This window comes from Carex rostrata, chromosome 24 (assembly GCF_964058835.1).
Source record: "Carex rostrata chromosome 24, lpCarRost1.2, whole genome shotgun sequence".
NCBI lineage: Eukaryota > Viridiplantae > Streptophyta > Magnoliopsida > Poales > Cyperaceae > Carex > Carex rostrata.
In genome coordinates this window covers 4,534,914-4,549,649 of record NC_135941.1, presented here as the reverse complement: position 1 = coordinate 4,549,649, position 14,736 = coordinate 4,534,914, and the positions used below count along the sequence as shown (strand labels likewise).

General features: G+C 36.4%; 2 protein-coding genes across 3 annotated transcripts; one reads left to right on the top strand and one right to left on the bottom strand.

The window, feature by feature from the left end:
* Positions 1 to 149: 149 nt before the first annotated feature.
* Positions 150 to 3,242, top strand: LOC144575497 (putative magnesium transporter NIPA6). 2 transcript variants are annotated; one of them, XM_078325662.1, is made up of 9 exons: positions 150 to 465; positions 816 to 872; positions 1,009 to 1,099; positions 1,193 to 1,353; positions 1,456 to 1,583; positions 1,749 to 1,886; positions 1,957 to 2,049; positions 2,138 to 2,255; positions 2,806 to 3,242. In XM_078325662.1, the coding sequence occupies exons 1-9, from the start codon at positions 321 to 323 to the stop codon at positions 2,934 to 2,936; spliced, it is 1,062 nt and encodes a 353-aa protein (XP_078181788.1). In that variant the 5' UTR covers positions 150 to 320; the 3' UTR covers positions 2,937 to 3,242. The 2 variants fall into 2 exon arrangements, with proteins under 2 accessions (XP_078181788.1, XP_078181787.1); XM_078325661.1 differs by lacking the exon at positions 150 to 465 and adding an exon at positions 503 to 570.
* Positions 3,243 to 4,174: 932 nt separating this feature from the next.
* On the bottom strand, positions 4,175 to 11,769 carry LOC144575476 (erythroid differentiation factor-like protein). The gene is made up of 10 exons (XM_078325628.1): positions 11,442 to 11,769; positions 11,226 to 11,338; positions 10,441 to 10,648; positions 9,687 to 10,011; positions 9,227 to 9,415; positions 8,522 to 8,773; positions 7,780 to 7,971; positions 7,016 to 7,090; positions 4,842 to 6,926; positions 4,175 to 4,670 (listed from the first exon to the last, which is right to left on the bottom strand). The coding sequence occupies exons 1-10, from the start codon at positions 11,594 to 11,596 to the stop codon at positions 4,350 to 4,352; spliced, it is 3,915 nt and encodes a 1,304-aa protein (XP_078181754.1). The 5' UTR covers positions 11,597 to 11,769; the 3' UTR covers positions 4,175 to 4,349.
* Positions 11,770 to 14,736: the final 2,967 nt, after the last annotated feature.

Here is a 14,736-nt window from a genome sequence, read left to right as displayed (position 1 = left end):
TTCTGGGGCAAACCACGTACCATGTGCCTGGAATATCATTAAATACATGTTCTTATTATCCAGTTATGATATTTCAAAACTGTCCCCCTCTTTTATCTTATTATAAATTTAACTTCCAACTAAATTTCAATTTTTTTATTGTGAATTGATCAATTCTCTCCCACCTACATTTCTCCTCTCTCTCTCTATCTGCCCCTCTTTCGATCTGCCTTTTTCTCTCTTGGGAAACCCCCGCCTCTATTCTTTCCTTTTTCTTCTCTCCTCCGTTCCTTTCAAACCTCCTCACCAATCGATGCGTGCCACGCGGCGCGCCGGAGACGATGAGCGGAGGCACCTCCACTGGACTGTTCGCTGACAACCTAAAGGGGGTCTTACTAGCCATTGTTTCAAGCGCCTTCATCGGAGCTAGCTTCATCGTCAAGAAAAAGGGATTAAAGCGCGCCGGCGCCGCCGGTTCACGAGCCGGTTAGTACTTGTGACCGTTTTTTTTTTGTTTGTTCGGCTAAGATTGCGCCACGTGAGCTAGGGAGGAAAATCAACGGTCCCGATTTTCCAGCAGCCGGAAACGATGTGAGAATGTCACTTCTTTGTCCATTGCTGACATTGCGAGCTGTCAATTCCATTAAAATATCTCAAAGATTTTTGGCTTTTTGTTTGCTTCTCTCCTTTGGATTTTGTCCCCTGGTCTCTATACATTGGTTTAGTCTGAATTGCGAGCTGTCAATTCCATTAAAATGTCTCACTCATTCTATATTGTAGAAAAGATTACCTGTTTCTTATATTGAAATTTATTTTTTCTTCTGTTATGTTTTCAGGTGTTGGTGGATATGGCTATCTAAAGGAGCCTTTATGGTGGATAGGGATGATCACAAGTAAGAATATTAAAAACTCAAATCTCGATAGCTTATTTCATCGATTCTTGTTGGTTTATGTATGGGTTTTGATTTAATATATCAACAAAGTAAGCTAAAGTTGATAGGAAATTTAAGAAAATTTGATGTTATGCAGTGATTGTCGGTGAAATTGCAAATTTTGTCGCATACATATTTGCGCCGGCTGTGCTTGTCACTCCACTTGGCGCATTGAGCATCATTGTAAGGTAGGATATCCAACCAGTAGAATTCGCAGCTGACACTTTTTTTTTTTGTGGGATTAGTGTTTTGATTAGTTTTATTTTATCGACTTGGGTCAGTGCCGTATTGGCCCACTTTATTTTGAAGGAAAAGCTACAGAGGATGGGAGTATTGGGCTGCTTACTCTGCATTGTGGGGTCCACTATCATAGTGTTGCATGCACCGGAAGAAGAGACCCCGACCTCTGTTATTCAAATATGGGAGCTAGCAACCCAACCCGGTAAATAATTCTTTTCATATCAGCACATATTCTTATGTGTATTGATGCCAAACTTTTCCTTAAATGTGTAGTTTTCTTTTTTCTGTTTGTCTCATTTTCCAGCATTTCTCTTGTATGCGGCATCAGCTGTGGCAGTATCACTGGTACTAATGCTACATTGCTCACCAAGATATGGCCAGACCAATATAATGGTCTATGTCGGCATCTGTTCTGTGATTGGATCTCTAACTGTAAGTTCACCAATTAGTCCCCGTAACTTAAAATGTCATATCATGTTAGTAACAAGCTCTGGTATACCAGTACCTGCAGAGTTTCCAGCTAGTAATAGTCACTATCAGAGAAGAGAACTTCAAGAAATTGTGCACTGTTTTTTATTTATTTATTTTTTATTGTAGGTGATGAGCATAAAGGCAGTGGGCATAGCCATAAAGCTTACAATAGAGGGGACCAATCAAGCGGGCTATTTCCAGACTTGGATTTTTGCTATGGTTGCCATCTCATGCATTGTAACTCAGTTAAATTACCTCAATAAGGTAAACTTGTTCTGTCTCTCTTGCACTCCCATCTCTCTCTTTCTCACACATACAATCAAAATATTTTCAGGCACTTGATACTTTCAACACGGCAATGGTCTCTCCTATCTACTATGCCATGTTTACAACCCTAACTATCCTTGCAAGCGCCATTATGTTCAGGGTAAGCTCTGATAATTCAATTAATGACCTTAATTCTTTGTTAAAAAATAAAACAAAAATGTGATATATATATTTTTTTTTGTCTGAAGGATTGGTCTGGGCAAAGTGCAAGCAGCATTGCATCAGAGATATGTGGGTTTGTCACCGTGCTATCGGGTACAACTGTTTTGCATTCTACTAGAGAACCTGAACTGGCATCCTCTTCAGGTCAATATCGCTAATTTTGATTTATTTATTTTTTTCCTTCTCCTTTTTATGTTTGTTGCATTTTGAACCTTCATCTTTATGGTTTCAAATCATATTTCGGAAGGGATTAGGATCAATTGCTATTGCTAATGGACTGAACTTGGCAATCATCACAATTGAAGTTTAAAAAAAAAATCCCAGCAGCTTCTGGTGGGATTTCCTCAATAAGAAAGAAGTTTGAATTTGAATTGTGACATTCTACATGTCATCTATACAATAATACAACACATATTTACAGTGCAATTTTAAATAGAATGAGAATTGTGCATTTTGAATATTTCAGTAGGCTTAATTGAACAGCCTTTTAATGCATTACCTATAGGAGAGCTGCTTTTATGTTTACAATATGCCTTTAGAACTCTTTATCTTTTGCTTTTCGAACTTCATGCATAAATTTCAGAAACACTAAATTCCATTGTGAAGTAAATCTTTCCTTCTTCAAAAGTTCAACTGATAAACAAGTAGTTAGCAAGGTGATTATTGACTCTTTCTTTTTCTGCATGGTGATCAGATCTGTATATGCCACTTTCTCCAACAATATACTGGCACATACAAGGAAATGGAGAGGTTGGTACAAACAAAGATGGAGACTTGTTATCTCGAGATTTCATTGCTCTTGTCAGACAGGACTATTTTGTATAGTGCAGGTCCTAAGAGGAAGGCTTAATCATTTTTTGTTTCTTTTTTATGTCAAAAAAGGAAAATGGTTTTGGTTAGGTTTTTTTTTTTTTTTTTTTTTCTCTCTATATGATCTTGTTTAGGCATGTTATAAGCTAGATTTTTTTTTTTTTTTTTTTTGTGTGTATGCATATGTATTGTCTGGACTGTGTATTGAGGGCGCGCTGCCTAATTAGGTTTTGAACGGTAAATGAGGGTTTTGTTTGACCAAACATGTAACTGTAGTTTTGTAAAGAAATGTATTTAAAATTAGGCTTATTTACATAATAAGGGTCGTTATATCTGCGTTAGTTTGTATAGCTGCAAGCCAGGATGTGCAAATGACCCCTGTTTGATTGAACTTCATAATTGGAATCTCGAAAAAGAGCACCAAATTCACTTCAGACAATTTTCATATATTGCAAATATATAAAGCACCTTGCACGAACATACAATCCGTAATTCATTTCAGGACTCAACATAGTCACACCAAAAAAGTAGCAGATAATGACATACAAGCACCTTTATATCGGCGCTAGTTTGTAATTTTGTAATTTTTTTTTTGAGTGAAAATAGAGAATCTTTTACAATTACTGAATCTGAACCGTTCTTTTTAACTTACACGAATAAAAAAAAACCCAATAATACTGCCCCCTGCACTAGCCCGAATCCCAAAGAGGCTGGAGTTCATCTCAAACCGTAAAGTGAAGGGAATTTTTTACAATAATGGAGAGAATACTTGTCCAGCTGCAAGCCGGGATGTGTAAATGGCCCCCGTTTGATTGAACTTCATAACTGGAATCTCGAAAAAGAGCACCAAACTCACTTCAGGCAATTTTCATCTATTGCAAATATATAAAGCTCCTTGCACGAACATACAATCCGTACTTCATTTCAGGACTTAACATAGTCCCACAAAACAAGTAGCAGATAATGACATACAAGCACCTTGTCATCTGTTCGGTTGCTTGCTTTATCACGACATAAAATAAAAGAAATGAAAGCATAATGAAAATAGGATATATAGCACTACAGCAGCAACCGGCACCAAACTAAAATTTGACAGTTCAAGATAACCATTTGAAATCTCTCTAGTCAAGGAACACAATAATTTAGTCCCAAAACAAAAAAGAGCTCCAACAAACTCCCAAATGCATGTCTGCCAAAAAAAATCCAACTGATGTTACCCACCAGTATACCAAAATTCCAACATAGCATTTAGCTACGTTTTTCCATTTTTATATTTTTTTTAATTTTTTTCTTATTAATTATTCTCTGTTTTATTTTTTATACATTTATCTACCAAATAACAAGAAGTTATTAAATTGCAAACCTCCTCTAGCTCCTTTAAGTATTAAACATATTAGATGAAGGAACCAACCCTGGTTAAGTAACACTTTAAGATACCCAGTACTTGTACATCGCATGCAACTGACCCAAGCTGGTAGACTTGAGTGACATGCGGTACATTTCCTTCAGCTTAGAAGAATCCAACACCCTATTGGATGCAGGTGAGGACGGTGCACTACCTGACCCGGACCCGGACTGACTTGCTTTTGTGGGGCCCGACATCGATGCTGAAAGCATGGCTTTGAGCAGAGACTGAAGCTGCCTCCAGAAATTTGGTTTAATGTCAAGGTCCAAGTCACACAAATTATCATCCTTTTCTTCAACTACATGCCTTCCTTCCAATAGGTGCATTAGTGCCGCTTCAAGGTTCTGTATACCATTTTTAAGTTTATTTAATTAGACACAGAAACATCTATTGTTTTGATGACTGTTGTTTTTATATATTTTATTGGAAGTTTGGTAATTGAGTGAACAAACTGTTGACTGGTATCAATACAGAACTAAGATAAGCTAAGTGAAAAAAAGGACCAAAGGGCGTACCGAGCTTAAATGAAAAGTACTTGAAAGGCTGCAAGAGAGTGTGGAGAGCTCCATGAGGATATTAAGGTACATACTTGGATGTGATTTAGGGCCATAAAAGTCTGCTGCCTTGTAATAGTTCTTCTCCGCCAGGGAGCCATACCACTTAACCCTCTGACGAGATTTATTCTCTGACATATTCCTCTTTCCTTCTCTAGCTTCCAACTCTACGAACTTAAGACAAATGTCTCTGTGATAACATCCAAGCTGGTAATAACAAAACGCTGCCTCTTGTTTGCGGGTCGTACCCAACAACTCGTAAGTAGATAGAGATTCTCTAAAGGCATCACTTGCCAGTATCTCCTTGCTATTCTCTCTTTTTATCTCATGGCTGTCAGATGAGAAATTCTCCTTTGCCAGAAGCATCCCCAGCCGTAGATATGTGTGTGCATACTGTGTCAGTGCCTCACTAATTAATTGTTCATTCTCAGTTCCTCCAGTAAGATAAACCAATTCCCTCTTGGCCGCAGTGTAGTATTCCAGAGAGAGAAGATACTCTGACTTGGCACGTTTAAAAGCGTTCAGGTAAATATTTTTCAAGGCGTTAAGATTCTTAAATTCGCCCATCTTGGAAACCATATCTTCGGCCAAGGCCCTTCTACCATGACCCAAATTACAATTTATCAAAATTACATTTTTATGATCTGAAGCCTCCTGAAAGGTTTTGATGGCATGATTGAATTCTCTCTCAGCACCAATAAGGTCACCTTTTTCGAGCTTGTAACGGCCTAATTCATTGCAGGCCCATCCCATTTTCTTCTTTACTGATTGAACCTCGTCAGCAAGAATCCCTGCAGTTGCCTTTAATGCCTCCTCGTGGCATTGAATGGCCGACTTTAGGTTAAATTCAACCTCTCCAAATTTGGGTCCCTCCAAAAATTTAAAGATACCACCATTTTTTACCTTGGTCGAATCTTCTATCTTCTCGCTCTCTGGTTCCTCCACATCATGCCTTTGCACTTCAGTAGTTTCACAAGTAACACAAGCACTGGTTTGTGCACTTTTTGATAGGGATTTTTTGTTCTTCCTCTTACTGAACTTTGTACCAGCATCAGTACTTGTGCTACTACTGGCACTGCTTCCACTATTTGCCCGGTCACTCTGACAGCTACAGTTAATCAGAGAACATGTGCCACAATTTTGACGGTCCTTTCCTAATTTTTTCTTCAACCGTTTAACCTCCTCTACAACCTCATTAGAAACATATATTTTTTCTCTCTTTACTCTAACCTCATTACCTCTCAACCTATAATACTCAGCATACACATCTCCTACAAGCATCCAGGCCTTGGTCCAGAACAGTTTCGGGCTGTTGGTTTCAGATGCAGACCCGTTATCAGAAATGGAAGAAATAAACTCTGAATTCTCCAAGCTATTGGGCATTGACCCATAAACCAAAGAGGCCACTTCAACCACCTTCAAAGCACGGTGCAATTGTCCATTATCTTTATAAACCTCTCCTAATGCCAAATAAGATTCACCAAGTAACAAAACCAATTTCCATAATTTCATGTCCACTTTGGATTTGGGTAGCCATTCTCTTATGTCACATATTTCTATACAATCAGGATCACCACAGGAACAGATTAAGAAACTTGATTTCTCACACATCTTGCTTTTACCAAAATTTTCACTAAATTCATTAAAATCGTCTTCAGTTTGAAGCTGGCGCTTCCAGCTTAGGGACTTAATGGCCTGAGAAATATGATGTATAGCAGCCAATTTGGAAGAAATTGGATCAGACACTGTTTCTGTCACAGTATGAGAAGAATCCCCAATAGGACAAAGTTCTAGGTTTTCCACTGAAACTTCATTTCCACTAACTGAAGCTACAGAAGTATCGTTCGAAGAGATTTTGGGCAGTTGAGAGGAGTCCTCAATTGCAGCTTCAAGCATCTCAATGGTAAATTCAGAATTACCCTCTTCTTCAAGGTCAATTACAGTAGCACCAGATTCGAGCAGTAACGACTCCGAGTTTAATTCTAGTTCCTCATAGCATCTTAGTATCAGCCTAGCAAATTCCTCATGTGCATATGCCCTGATCACCTGTTCAATTGAATTTCTTTTTATTAAAAAAGGAAACATAATCATTTGAAGATGAAAACAAGATAGTTCATAGATACTGCAAAACATACCAGATGATCCTGTTCACTGAGAAAATCCAAGCACTTCTTAAAGAATCTCGCACATTTTACACTATTTTCTCTTGCCTAAAAAAAGTAAAACCACAGATGTTCAGCAATTTGTTGATGATTTAGCAAGATCATGACTAAACTCCAATGAACTAAACTCTTATTAGAAAAAATATCATATCATATTTTATTATAACAAGTAGATGGATCGAAATGGAATTAAGCTAATTGCAACTCCAATTGATATACTAACAAGCATAGTTTTGTTATTTGTAAAAATATAACCCAACACTGTTACATTTCTCAAACACTTAAATATGTTAGTGAAATACTTGCAAACAGAAGGGAACAATTATGCAAGTATTATGATAAAATTACCTCCTGTGAAATTTGGGAATATTTGCTGACACTTAGATATTTGTTTGACTTCAACTAAGCTAAAAAAGAACAACTTAGATAATGAACTACCAGTTTACGCAAACTTGTCACCAAAGGTTTAATTGGGTTATCGATCTAAAACACTTAAGGGACTAGTTTCGCTTCAATAATAGCTTGGTCTTTGCACACAACATAAAAAATGTCATAAATAATGGCAATAGCAACAAATGCTCGATGATATTTCCAAACACAATAGAAACCCGGTTGAATATGAATATATTCTTCAGTTACAGAATCCAATCTTTCTCAAGAACAAAGTAGACATATTCCCTACCATACTTCGCTTGAAATTTCTAATGCCAAATTGTAGTTCCAAAGAATATATATACCTTGGAGAGAGAAAGTCTGTGAGCCACACGATAAAGAAGTGTGCCAAGAGAAAATAAAGTCTCCCTTCTTCCTTTGTTTATAAGAGAAGGCAGGGACGGGCATGCACTGTGGTGGTCCTCTGACGAACGGCCTTTAGGCATCGTTGAAAGATCAAAAAGCTGTATTACATCCTCTCCTGCGCCTTTATACAACTGTTGATAAAGTAAAAGATGCATGCATAAGCAATCATGACCCTCATACTCTCACACACAGATTCAACTTGTTATAAATGAACTAAATGCTACTCTGCCTAACCACAAGAGACTGTTGACAAATAAGGGACTGAAAAATACTTGATCCTCACAAAAAGAAATATTTTTACATTCAAGTAAAATCTGATTTTGAACCATTGAACTAATCTGCTAATAATTTTAGCCCCTCAAATCCAAATGGCAAATTTAATAGCAAACCTATCAGATCTGGAACCGTTATTCAGTTATAAAATATATGGTATTCTCGATATTTAGGGTCTAGTTTTTAACCATTTCATTTGGCTTTCTTCAGTTCTGTACTTCCACGAACTTGACTTCTGATAACTGTTCTTATTATGTTCCTTATTGTCTTTTCAAAGATGGTAGTTGCAGCAGCCAAATTATAGAAGTCAACAAATTTCCCGAACAATAATAATGGTAAGTTGTGACTGCTTAAATTTTCAAGCACTAAAGGTTCAAATCAGTAAACAATGAGAAGAGATAAGTGTACCCAATATGCACCAGGGTCTTCTTTGCAGTTGTCCAGAAGAAACCTCAGAACAGCAAGGCCATTCTGCTGAACGACTTGAGGATTAAAAGCAGGGATCCCATCCTCTGACACACCTTTCAACAGGAAAATGTCATCGGTTTTTAGGAGTTCATATCCTTGGACAACTCCATTTCGGTGGTAGCATATGGCGAGTTCTGGCACACTCGCCATTAGATTGTCTAGCCACGCATCAAGCCAGTGCAGAGGAGTCACCTTAAAATTGCATTCAACAATTAGTACTGGGATTTAAATCAAATCCAGGAAATGGTTTCTTGTAGACAACAATAAGAAGAACAATAGCAGTAATAGCAATAGTACTGGCATCAATTAAATCAATGAAATAGTATACATTGGCCAAATTATCAGATTTAAAAAATTTGATGTGCTTGACAGAATCAAACCTTGCAGTACAGGATCTAGCCTCCAAACCCTTGCAAAAATATTAAGACATAATGGTCAAAGTACAAAATTATTCCAAAAATTCAATTGTCACATATCATCGCATGTAATCTCTTGATTCTCTCTCTTAAAACCAAAGGACATTTACCAGAACAAAAAAATACATTGAAGGACCGTCCTTAATACAACACTCGCAAGAGCAGGGTGCTCGAAGAAACCAAAGAACAAGAATTCTAATTGTGAAGGAGATCATAAAATAATAAATACCTGTCTAGAGATGTCCCAGAGGTGAAGGCTTACAGCAACGTACTTCTCATTGCTAAAAATAAGCAAATCACTTCCGAGAAGCATTCGAAAATTGTGAAATTGCCACATCAGAATTCTCATAAAGTCATTATTGCCAACCCTTTTAATATTCTCTGACTCTTGCACTTGACCCCGTGTCTTCTCACCAACCTAAGAAACACCAAAAATCAGAACATTTTTGTCTAGAATTGTGTATAGAAGTGCAAATAAGGACCGAGCTGCAAGCACAAAACCCAATTAATTTTTTTATAACTTTATACATTTGCATAGTTGTGCTTTGAGATTAATCTACAACTATCAAATGTTTCTAAAGAAAATATCACATACTTCGCTGTTCAAATACAAAATTCACACTTAAATGTGCTCAATACAACTACCAAATCTGTTTAAATAAATGTGAACTTAGTGATTAATACAGCACCTGAGAAGTGTGCTTGACCGGATGCTTTGAGCCCCGACGCCTTTCCTTGCCCTTGCTCCAGTATAATCCCCCGTCTCTTTGGCCAAAACTACTTCCCGGTAGGATAGTTGATGGAGGGGTTGGTGGTTCACTCTCATCAGATTGAATCGGCTCGTGGCCTGGAGGGCAGTCACATGCCTCCATCCTGACAGAATGCATTGCGAAATTTAGAAATATGGATGGATCAGATGATGCCTTGGATTGGTGTTGCGGATGGGGCTGGGGCTTTGGCTGGGGTTGGTTAGTTGGCCTTCTGTATATCTTCTCTCCTTCTTCTACATCTGGGCTGTTGTAATTTGTGAAGAAAAAAAACACACACACACATAAATGGAGTCAGAGATAAGTTATCAATTGTGGATATAAATTAATAAACAAAAGATATGTTCAAGGTGCTTATCAGTCAACACTCCCATACAATTCTCAAAATTTACAAAAGAATCTGCATTTTGCATGCAACCCAGTAAGCAAGTATATGAAGTTTCTCTTTTGGTAAATATTCCCCTGTTCTGGATTTTCATAATTCTTCACGGGTTTGAGAGGAATAACAACAATAAGTGAGGATTATTTTCTCAAAGGGGAAAAGGTATCGGAAGAAACAAGCAGGCCTTGTTCTGAAATTACCCGTTTAAAATAAGATCAGTTATAATAACAAAAAAGGGAGATTATAAATCTCGAGTTACATAACAAAAGGGCTAATAGATCTAAAGAAGCAAACCCTGTATTAAGAATCAGCGTATCCCCAATCCGGTGAACTGCAATAGATAATTTAGCTTTGGAGTACGGAATCTTGAAAATTTGTTTTAAAATATCAGTCGACGCAACAACATCTATCTCGTCTCCATACTCTGTGATCCCCAATACAGCAAGAGATTCGCATTTGCGAGAGAGATTTTGGCTGACGGGACTGCTTTCATAGTAAAATCCTGATTCAGAGAAACAACCAGTGAGAGATCTGAGAAAGGAAATGTTTTGGTATGTTACTTTGCAAAAAGCAGAAATCAAAATGGAAGTAATTTGGAAGCGTTATGGTTAAAAGGCCGTAAAATGTGTTAGCGGGGTATAATAGTCATTTCATTAATACTTTTGTATTTTGTCTAGTACTGCAGTCACTCCATTGTAGTAATTCTATGTTTTCTCTTGTATCATGCGGTTTTGTATGGATTTTACATCACTTGCACACATGCGAAGAAAAAAAAATTCAAGTGCAACTTTGCATTAAATCAGTACATACCAAATAAATGCATCCTTGAATTAACCAATTTAATCGGTCTTAAGCACAATTCTGCAAGCTACTTAAGAAAAGTAAAAACTCCTTTCTAGACAAAGCATATTCTAATTCATAATGCACATTTCTACTTTAAACAACACGGTCAAAATCCTTTGAATAACAAAACTTGTGCTGGCAATGAAAATCTTTAGCACACCTAATCTATCATTGCATGCTTTTGCTCTAGTACATCATAAACCTTGGAATGTACCAACAAGAGAAAAAAACCAAACCTTCACTGTTCTTGGCTGAGGATGGAATGAGCTTCTCCGGTAAATCAGACAGCACAGGTAGTGTATTAAGATCGGTCTGAATAGGAAGCATCTGATACCTCGGCGCCTCAATCCTATATCCATACCAAACACGCGACATCAAATTACTGAATAAGTGCTCTAAGATCAAATTAACAAAAAGGAATGACACAAACTCAGATCAAAGTTGAGTAGTACGTATGAGAAGGAGAAGGGAAGAGCGCGGAGTCGGAGAGAGGGAAGGCCGAGTAGGTAGGGATGGGAATGGTTCCGCATAAGAACTCGGACCCCACAGGCTTCGGCTCGGCGATCTCCAGTCTTCCGACGCACTGGAGCTTGCCGGACCCCTCCATTGATAGAAGCTAGAGGCTATTGCTTGTTGGAGTTTGTCGAGGTTAACAAGAGATATTACGTATGGAGAGAAGAGAAGGGTTTTATGTGTGCTGTTTTCGTTTTAACCGCTCTCTGATCGTGACGAAGCTACTAGAATGGAATGAGAGATGGCAATTTTGACGAAACGCCCCTCATGATTATACTGAATTAAAAATATTACTTATATTAAGGCCACAAAAGCTGGATTCAATTTAAAAATATCTACTAAATTATTTAACATCTAAGATGCACCTATAGGGGTGAAAACGGAGCGGATACGGAGCGGATAATGCTAATACCATATCCGCATCCGTCGGATAATGAGCGGATACGAATACGGATACGGATAGTAAACGGATATCAAAATTCAAAACCAAATCCGCCTTAAACGAATACGGAACGGATAGTCCACGGATACGGATTCGAATACGGATATAAAACAAATAATGGTCGGATAATTAAGATATATGAACTTCTAAAATACAAATATTAATTAAAACATTAAATATAAATATAAATATTAATGAACTTATAAGAGATGAAAGATAATATATTCATATAATATATATATATATCAAATAAGTGTATGGTAACAAAAGATGTTGTGGTGTAGTGGTTTGAAGCTTAGTCTAAAAGCATTGAGATGGGAGGACATGGGTTCAAATCCCACCTATAGCAAATATTTATTCCTTTTTTATATGGGTTTGGCCAAACTATCCGAATTCGGATAATCCGGATATCCGCTCCGTTTAGGACTCCGTATCCGAATCCGGATCTTTTATGGATTTCCGAAAATTATCCGAATCCGTATCCGGGAATTATCCGAATCCGGATTCGGATTATATCCGGATACGGAGCGGATATCCGCCGGATAATCCGGCTCCGTTTTCACCCCTATGCACCTATAATACCTATCTCTCCCTTCTTATATTAAGTACATAGATGTCATAATTTATTAATAACTATGCATAATTAAAAGATAAAAAATTTAATTAAATATTAATTTTTCAATCAAATAATTTGTTTTTTTTATTCAATGTGTTGTATTTTTATGAGTAGAAGTCTAAATTTATTTAGAAACCTACTCGCTACACTTGCTGCACACAATTTGGTTAGAACTAAAATTGATATCTTACTCTCTTTTTTTACTTGTTGAAAAATGTAGACCATATGACAAGAGTTGATGTTTTACTTCTTTTTTTTTAATCTCTTTCAATACATATAATCTCATCTAATATATATACTCAAACTTTCTTAAAAAAAAAAGAATAAGGAAAACTACTTTGTGTGTTTCAAAATATGAGTGAGTCTATGGTACTATGCATATTACGATTTGGCACCGTGCTACGCAGTGTTTTAATATTCGGTTCTTATTTGGTATTCGGAAAGCGACCGAATACCGAATATACAGTATGCGGCCAAATATTCGGATTTTTATTCGGATTTATATATTCGGATTTTCAAATGAAAATTCATAGATATTAACTCTAATAAACATAGATAAACATTACAAATAAATATAAATAAAACATAACACAAGTTAGAACAAGTTAACAACCCACAGTACAAATTACAAAACTACAAATAAGCATAAATAAAACATAAGTTCAAACTTAAATAAATGAAATTATGACTTATTCGGTTCTTATTCGGTTCTTATTCGGTTCTTATTCAGATTCTTATTCTCTATTCGGTTCATATTCGGTTCATATTCAATTCTTATTCGGATTCTTATTCTCTATTCGGAAATATTTGGCCGAATAGATAATATGCGGAAAAAATATATTCGGCCGAATATTCGGAACTGAATATTGGACTGAATACTCATTTCCTATTCGGTTTCCAACCGAATACGAATATTCGGCCGAATAGACCGAATATTAAAACACTGGTGCTACGGCTCTATATTCGAGTTTTCAAATTCTAACGGTCGATCTGAACCGTTCATCTTGTTCTCCATATTAATATGTGATTGGAGACCAAATTTTACATTTTTTGAAATTTTTTTACTATTTTTTTAAATTTATTGAAAATCACTATTTTTGGATGGTCCAGAATTTTCAGATCAAGTGATTTTCTAAATATCTAAACAATAGTAAAAAAAAATTAAAAAATGTAAAATTTGGTCTCCAAACACATATTAATATGGAGAACAAGATGAACGGTTCGGATCGACCATTAGGATTTGAAAACTCGAATATAGAGCTGTAGTACGGTGCCAAATTGTAATATGCATAGTACCATAGACTCACTCTCAAAATATTGCTTCTTCTATTAAAAATACTACATCATTGCTTTCTATATCAAAATCAAATGATCAAAATATTAGAGAATATTTTAGTATTTAGAAATGGATGAATGCCTGAAAGGTCATAGTGCATTTACAATTATAAATTGATGATCTAGAATTTTTTTTAAAAAAAATACTCATGGTATTCCGTAGCTCGATATTGGTCCGTACCCAATTTGCTCAGTAATTAACTTTGTGTTTGTGTTCGACAAAATGAAGTAAAATTAAATTGAAGTAGATATTAAAATACTTTATGTACTAAAGTAGTGAGGATAAAATAGATCAAAAGTTTAGAAATTTGGTGGTTTTAGTTATACTTTATGTACTAAATTAGTACAATGCATAGTGCACTTTGGTCCGTGCTACGGATCTATATCTTTATTTCTAATTTCTAAACAGTTGATCCGACTGTTCATCATAAGATTAGGTCAAAAATTAATAATTAGTACAAACAATTGCTCTTACTACTACTTTTTTTTTTTTGCGTGTCGGATGAGATGATCAGTATGTCTATCATATCAAGGAGTCCATCTTTGTCTCATAATGACATGCAGCGCACTTTTGCATTTTTTTGTCAGGCAAACTTAAAGTGGACCCCTCCCTCCTCCTCTCGCTTCCCACACAATTGCTCTTACTACTAATCTTATCTTAAGCAATATTATCAAATACATCAGAAGCATTGCTGAGTAAGAAATGCTAACAATTGCACCAGTACTTGCCCATTTCCCATTCTCAGGATTCTTAAGCGGCACCATCATTGTCAAAAAATTTATCCAGAGTTCACCAAATGTTGAAAAAAACATGATATATCTGGACCGAGCATATATTAAA

Coding starts and splice junctions, on each gene's coding strand:
- LOC144575497 (XM_078325662.1), top strand. CDS start 321: ATGAGCGGAGGCACCTCCACTGGACTGTTCGCTGACAACCTAAAGGGG. Junction 1,584..1,748: donor CTGTGATTGGATCTCTAACT/GTAAGTTCACCA, acceptor TTTTTATTGTAG/GTGATGAGCATAAAGGCAGT. Junction 2,256..2,805: donor TGAACTGGCATCCTCTTCAG/GTCAATATCGCT, acceptor CATGGTGATCAG/ATCTGTATATGCCACTTTCT.
- LOC144575476 (XM_078325628.1), bottom strand. CDS start 11,596: ATGGAGGGGTCCGGCAAGCTCCAGTGCGTCGGAAGACTGGAGATCGCC. Junction 9,416..9,686: donor CGGTCAAGCACACTTCTCAG/GTGCTGTATTAA, acceptor GGTGTTTCTTAG/GTTGGTGAGAAGACACGGGG. Junction 7,091..7,779: donor ACAGACTTTCTCTCTCCAAG/GTATATATATTC, acceptor TACTTTTTTTAG/GCAAGAGAAAATAGTGTAAA.